Raw genomic sequence first — 6,217 nt, forward strand, 5'->3', positions numbered from 1 at the left:
CTTTATTGACATGAACAGCTGGATGAATGTTTGGATGATGTCTGTAGAAAGCTGACATTTGAATGATCCACAATAACACAATGACAAAGTCTCTCTACTTATTTTAGGGACACACTCACTGATTGGACCTAGTTATGTTCTTAGCATCTCATTCATCATTATTTTTATTCTCTTCTTTTATTCTTTATTCAGTTTGATGAGCTGCAGTTTGTCAGAGATCAGCTGTTCTTCTCTGGCCTCAGCTCTGAAGTCCAACCCCTCCCATCTGAGACATCTGAGCCTGAGCTGGAACAAGCTGCAGGATTCAGGAGTGAAGCTGCTGAGTGACTTTCTGCAGAGTCCAAACTGTAGACTGGAGACTCTGAGGTCAGTTCACTTCTTCTCTGTTTGTGTTTTACATCTCATGTGTTTGATTATCAGCTGAAACATTTTCATCTTCACATGTTTCTGACCTCCATGAAGTTTTAGATTGAATGCTGTTCATGTTGATTTTCTTGTTTGAATCTGCATCATCAATAAATCTGATTTTTAACAAAATACTTTAGATGGAGTTCTTTAAGTTTTTAAAATGAAAGTTTCTGATTTTTATTAAATGTTCAAAACTGAAGACACAAGATTATCTGAATTGACACATATTTGATTATGAAGCACACACACACACACACACACACACACACACACACACACACACACACACACACACACACACAGAGTCCCAGGTGTGTGTAGCTCAGTAGAGTAGTGGGTGTGTAATCTTGACTGAGATCAGTAACATGTTGGTGTCTTTATTGACATGAACAGCTGGATGAATGTTTGGATGATGTCTGTAGAAAGCTGACATTTGAATGATCCACAATAACACAATGACAAAGTCTCTCTACTTATTTTATGGACACACTCACTGATTGGACCTAGTTATGTTCTTATCATCTCATTCATCATTCTTTTTATTCTCCTTTTATTCTTTATTCAGTTTGATGAGCTGCAGTTTGTCAGAGATCAGCTGTTCTTCTCTGGCCTCAGCTCTGAAGTCCAACCCCTCCCATCTCAGAGAGCTGTACCTGAGCTACAACAATCTGCAGGATTCAGGAGTGAAGCTGCTGAGTGATTTTCTGCAGAGTCCAAACTGTAGACTGGAGACTCTGATGTATGTAAATGTGTAGAGGCTAAGCCGACGCTTTAAGCCACTGCGACGTTGCACCTGGGTTACTAATTGACGCGCTGTTGTTACCTTGTTTCATGAATGAAAGTCCACTTGTTTCTTTGTTGTTAATCATGCCATTGATTTATTTTCATCCATTTAGTTCACCATTTCCATATTTCACCGATCAAACATCCCCATAGGTAACCGTGCTTTCCACTGCTTTAGCGGTCAAAAACTGTTTTGCCCTTCCAGGTGGAACACCTGACCGGTAACAAAGGTTCCTACCTTATATTGACAATTGTGACACACCCCGTTAGTTGACAGACACACACACCCTGCATATTATATTAATAATCTGCTCCTACAAAAGGGTTAAGTTGAGTCCATCCTGGTCTCTGCTGGGTTAAGTTAAGTCCGTCCTGGTCTCTGCTGGGTTAAGTTAAGTCCGCCCTGGTCTCTGCTGGGTTAAGTTAAGTCCGTCCTGGTCTCTGCTGGGTTAAGTTAAGTCCGTCCTGGTCTCTGCTGGGTTAAGTTAAGTCCGTCCTGGTCTATGCTGGGTTAAGTTGAGTCCATCCTGGTCTCTTCTGGGTTAAGTTGAGTCCGTCCTGGTCTCTGCTGGGCTAAGTTGAGTCCATCCTGGTCTCTTCTGGGTTAAGTTGAGTCCGTCCTGGTCTCTGCTGGGTTAAGTTGAGTCCATCCTGGTCTCTGCTGGGTTAAGTTGAGTCCATCCTGGTCTCTTCTGGGTTAAGTTGAGTCCATCCTGGTCTCTGCTGGGTTACGTTGAGTCAATCCTGGTCTCTGCTGGGTTAAATTGAGTCAATCCTGGTCTCTGCTGGGTTAAGTTGAGTCCATCCTGGTCTCTGCTGGGTTAAATTGAGTCCATCCTGGTCTCTGCTGGGTTAAGTTGAGTCCATCCTGGTCTCTGCTGGGTTAAGTTGAGTCCATCCTGGTCTCTGCTGGGTTAAGTTGAGTCCATCCTGGTCTCTGCTGGGTTGAGTTGAGTCCATCCTGGGCTCTTCTGGGTTAAGTTGAGTCCGTCCTGGTCTCTGCTGGGCTAAGTTGAGTCCATCCTGGTCTCTTCTGGGTTAAGTTGAGTCCGTCCTGGTCTCTGCTGGGTTAAGTTGAGTCCATCCTGGTCTCTGCTGGGTTAAGTTGAGTCCATCCTGGTCTCTGTTGGGTTAAGTTGAGTCCGTCCTGGTCTCTGCTGGGTTGAGTTGAGTCCATCCTGGTCTGTGCTGGGTTAAGTTGAGTCTGTCCTGGTCTCTGCTGGGTTAAGTTGAGTCCATCCTGGTCTCTGCTGGGTTAAATTGAGTCAATCCTGGTCTCTGCTGGGTTAAGTTGAGTCTGTCCTGGTCTCTGCTGGGTTAAGTTGAGTCCATCCTGGTCTCTGCTGGGTTAAGTTGAGTCCATCCTGGTCTCTGCTGGGTTAAGTTGAGTCCATCCTGGTCTCTGCTGGGTTAAGTTGAGTCCATCCTGGTCTCTGCTGGGTTAAGTTGAGTCCATCCTGATCTCTGCTGGGTTGAGTTGAGTCCATCCTGGTCTCTTCTGGGTTAAGTTGAGTCAATCCTGGTCTCTGCTGGGTTAAGTTGAGTCCATCCTGGTCTCTGCTGGGTTGAGTTGAGTCCATCCTGGTCTCTTCTGGGTTAAGTTGAGTCCATCCTGGTCTCTGCTGGGTTACGTTGAGTCCATCCTGGTCTCTGCTGGGTTAAGTTGAGTCCATCCTGGTCTCTGCTGGGTTAAGTTGAGTCAATCCTGGTCTCTGCTGGGTTAAGTTGAGTCCATCCTGGTCTCTGCTGGGTTAAATTGAGTCAATCCTGGTCTCTGCTGGGTTAAGTTGAGTCCATCCTGGTCTCTGCTGGGTTAAGTTGAGTCCATCCTGGTCTCTGCTGGGTTAAGTTGAGTCCATCCTGATCTCTGCTGGGTTGAGTTGAGTCCATCCTGGTCTCTTCTGGGTTAAGTTGAGTCAATCCTGGTCTCTGCTGGGTTAAGTTGAGTCCATCCTGGTCTCTGCTGGGTTGAGTTGAGTCCATCCTGGTCTCTTCTGGGTTAAGTTGAGTCCATCCTGGTCTCTGCTGGGTTACGTTGAGTCCATCCTGGTCTCTGCTGGGTTACGTTGAGTCCATCCTGGTCTCTGCTGGGTTAAGTTGTGTCCATCCTGGTCTCTGCTGGGTTAAGTTGAGTCCATCCTGGTCTCTGCTGGGTTACGTTGAGTCCATCCTGGTCTCTGCTGGGTTTCACTGAACAGTCCAGGACTCATCAGTCATGAAACATTTGAAATGTTGGTTTTGAAAACATTTCCAGGAGAAGTTTGTGATAAAAAGCAACAATAAAAGTTGAAGTTGTGTAAATGTGCATCAAAGGTGACAAACAGCAGCAATGATTGAATCCTGATCTTCTGCTTGTTCTGCTCTGACTTAATGAGCTGGCTGAAGCTTCAGTGACCTCAGAGCTCCGTCAGTGTCAGTGCTGCTCTGTTAGAATATTTTTACAGCTGTCAGTCTGAAGAAACAGCAGAGACACACCCAGCTTGTTTTCATGTCACTTACTCACTTTGTTCTCATTTCCATGTGTACAGAGAGATTTTAGACAAACACTCAGGAAACAGGATTTGTCTCAAAGTCAATGAACTCTGTTGAACTTGGACTCAGCTTGATTTAGTTTGAAGCACAAATTCATAATTTCCTGATAAATCTTGAAGCTCCAGTGACCTGTGAGAGATCATCAAACAGGAAGTGAAAGTGATGACGCTGCTCAAACATTGAATATCAAAGGAAGAGGTGGGACGTGAAGAAGAACAGACTTTGTTTCTTTTTTTATCTTTTCACTTTTGAGCCCAAAGTTTAAAAACAGGTTTCTGTTCTTTCTGCCCTTAAAGCGTTCAATCAGCTTTGTTATTTTCTGTTTTGATTTTACATCAGGAGGGTGAAGATGAATGAACATTAAGATGTAAACATGTAGTGAGTGTAGTCATAAAGAAGTAAGGAGCAAACAACATGCAGTGAACAGGAGTTTACAGAGGAGCATCCAAAGTGTCTGAGATGTTTCAGTCCAGCATAAAGTGAGCTGCAGAGTGAATGTTTCTGCTCCAGGAGCTAAAGAGTGGGAGTATTAAAGTCAAGCTGCACTTCATCACATGGTTCTCATGTGTTGATAAGTAAACTGCAGCCTGTCACTTTAAAGTGCTGCTGTGATGAGTTTCCATCTACAGACGTGTGAGTGCACATACTGCTGCTCAGGGTTGTTTTACATCATTAAGCTCCGCCTCCACAACATGAAGTCTGACTTCAGTGTAAACGGATGAGAGCAGATGACGAGGAGTGATGATATTATATGATAATAATAATAATGATCTTATAGTATTATAATAACAATGGTCTTATATGATTATAAAAATAACAATGATCTAATATGATTATAATAATAATGATCTTATATTATTATAATAATAATGATCTTATATGATAATAACTCATGATTTCTCTGATTTATTTCTTTTTATATCAACAGCTGCTGGTGAGTGTTTAAAGAGAGGATCCATTTGTTCCTGACGATCACAGAGCTGGAAGCAGCAGCAGCTGGTGTTTGGTGAGTCTGTAACTGGGCCGCGTTACTGGGAGACTGACGGACCAATCACAGCTCAGATGAGTCTCAGTGCTGCAGTCTGAGCTGCTCTGAGATCAGCTCCACCTTCACACACAGGACCATGACCTCGGACTGTTTTCTATTCTCATATTCTGAACTTAAACTGCTTCATGACTCAACGAGCCAAGATGAACTCTTTGGATATAAATGTTTGTGTTACAGCACCACCCTGTGGACATGTGCAGTGCTGCACTCTTATTCACAGATAACAGTAGAAGTTGATGCCACCTGATAAAGTGTGAAGTTGTGTTTGTAACCACGAGTCGTTGGTCGTCTGATTATAATTCAGTCGTCTCTTTGTTGGATCCAAACAAAGAGGAGGCTTCACTGAATTTTTAAAAGAACTACAAACATGGATGTCTGGATCCAGGTGCAGACTCAGCACCTGAATATTGCTTCCTTTATAACCTCCTTTCGGAAACACTGGAGCATCCTTTACCAAAGGAGATACGATAGTGCCGACCCACAATTCATTGCGGCCACAACTTTTAAAATGACTCGCTCATCCGACCCGTATCGGAGCGTTCAGGAAAACTAAGGATCTGTGAGAGGAGACATGTGGAGACAATCTGCATATTGATTTGACTTATAATATTTACAGCCTTTGTGTTTATTTCATTTCTTTTTATTGTGTGAAGAAGGTGAACTTTGCTATTATACATTCTTGTATCATGTTCATGGAGATGATTTGATGTTATTTGATGATTTAATAGGAGAAATTGTAACAGGCCAATAAAACCTTGTTTATAAAAACAGAAAAGAGACGCAGATCATCGAAGTTAGCTCTGTAATAATTTACCTTAACTTTAAACGATCTTAAACCCAGAGGTAAACTGTGAACGTGATGTTGATGTTATAAAACCATCACAGTGACGTTTCCTGGTGTCTATTAAAGCCAACCTTTTATTTTTATTCACACCACGTGGTTTTTAGGATTATTTGACCTGTAAGAAGTCTCAAACCTTTTTAATGAAGATGTGACAAGAAGAAATGGAACGACACATGACATCAAAACACATAGGTTGAATTTTTAGAAGATAGAAAAAGAATAACATTTGGATATATAATTTCTAATGGTTATCAAATGCAATTTTAATTGTTCTGACAGAATAAACCATGCGGCGTACTTAAGGTACCTTCTCCCTTTCAACCTCTGGGGGGCAGTAGTGCTCCATGCAAGTTTTAACAAGATCACGTTGGTCAGAATTTGTAACTTGTATCTGTCCCTGCTGGGGTTGAGGTGATATTTGATTTGGTTGAGGCTGACTCTGCACAACAGCTTTTTTCTTCTCTTTCTTATTATTATCCACCAGCTGTATTTGATTAAATTTTCTGAGGATCTCCTCATCCTGTTCTTTCTGCTCACGCTCCTTTTTCCGATATAATTCAACTTGATGTGCAATGTGATCTGTAAACACACTCTTTGACATG

General features: G+C 42.5%; 1 protein-coding gene across 1 annotated transcript in view; it reads left to right on the forward strand.

Annotated features, from left to right (window-relative positions):
* LOC306825793 (uncharacterized protein) overlaps positions 1 to 5,704 on the forward strand; it is a gene marked incomplete at its 5' end in the record, with an annotated part of 41,158 nt that extends 35,454 nt beyond the window's left edge. The window contains 3 exons of the mRNA XM_079346749.1: positions 193 to 366; positions 974 to 1,147; positions 4,652 to 5,704. Of these exons, the coding sequence (XP_079202875.1) occupies positions 193 to 366; positions 974 to 1,147; positions 4,652 to 4,661 (358 nt within the window). The 3' untranslated portion in view covers positions 4,662 to 5,704. The remainder of the gene's footprint in view (positions 1 to 192; positions 367 to 973; positions 1,148 to 4,651) is intronic.
* Between the last annotated feature and the right edge of the window lie 513 nt (positions 5,705 to 6,217).

The sequence above is a fragment of the Symphodus melops genome (genome assembly GCF_947650265.1).
Source record: "Symphodus melops genome assembly, chromosome: 6".
Taxonomy (NCBI): domain Eukaryota; kingdom Metazoa; phylum Chordata; class Actinopteri; order Labriformes; family Labridae; genus Symphodus; species Symphodus melops.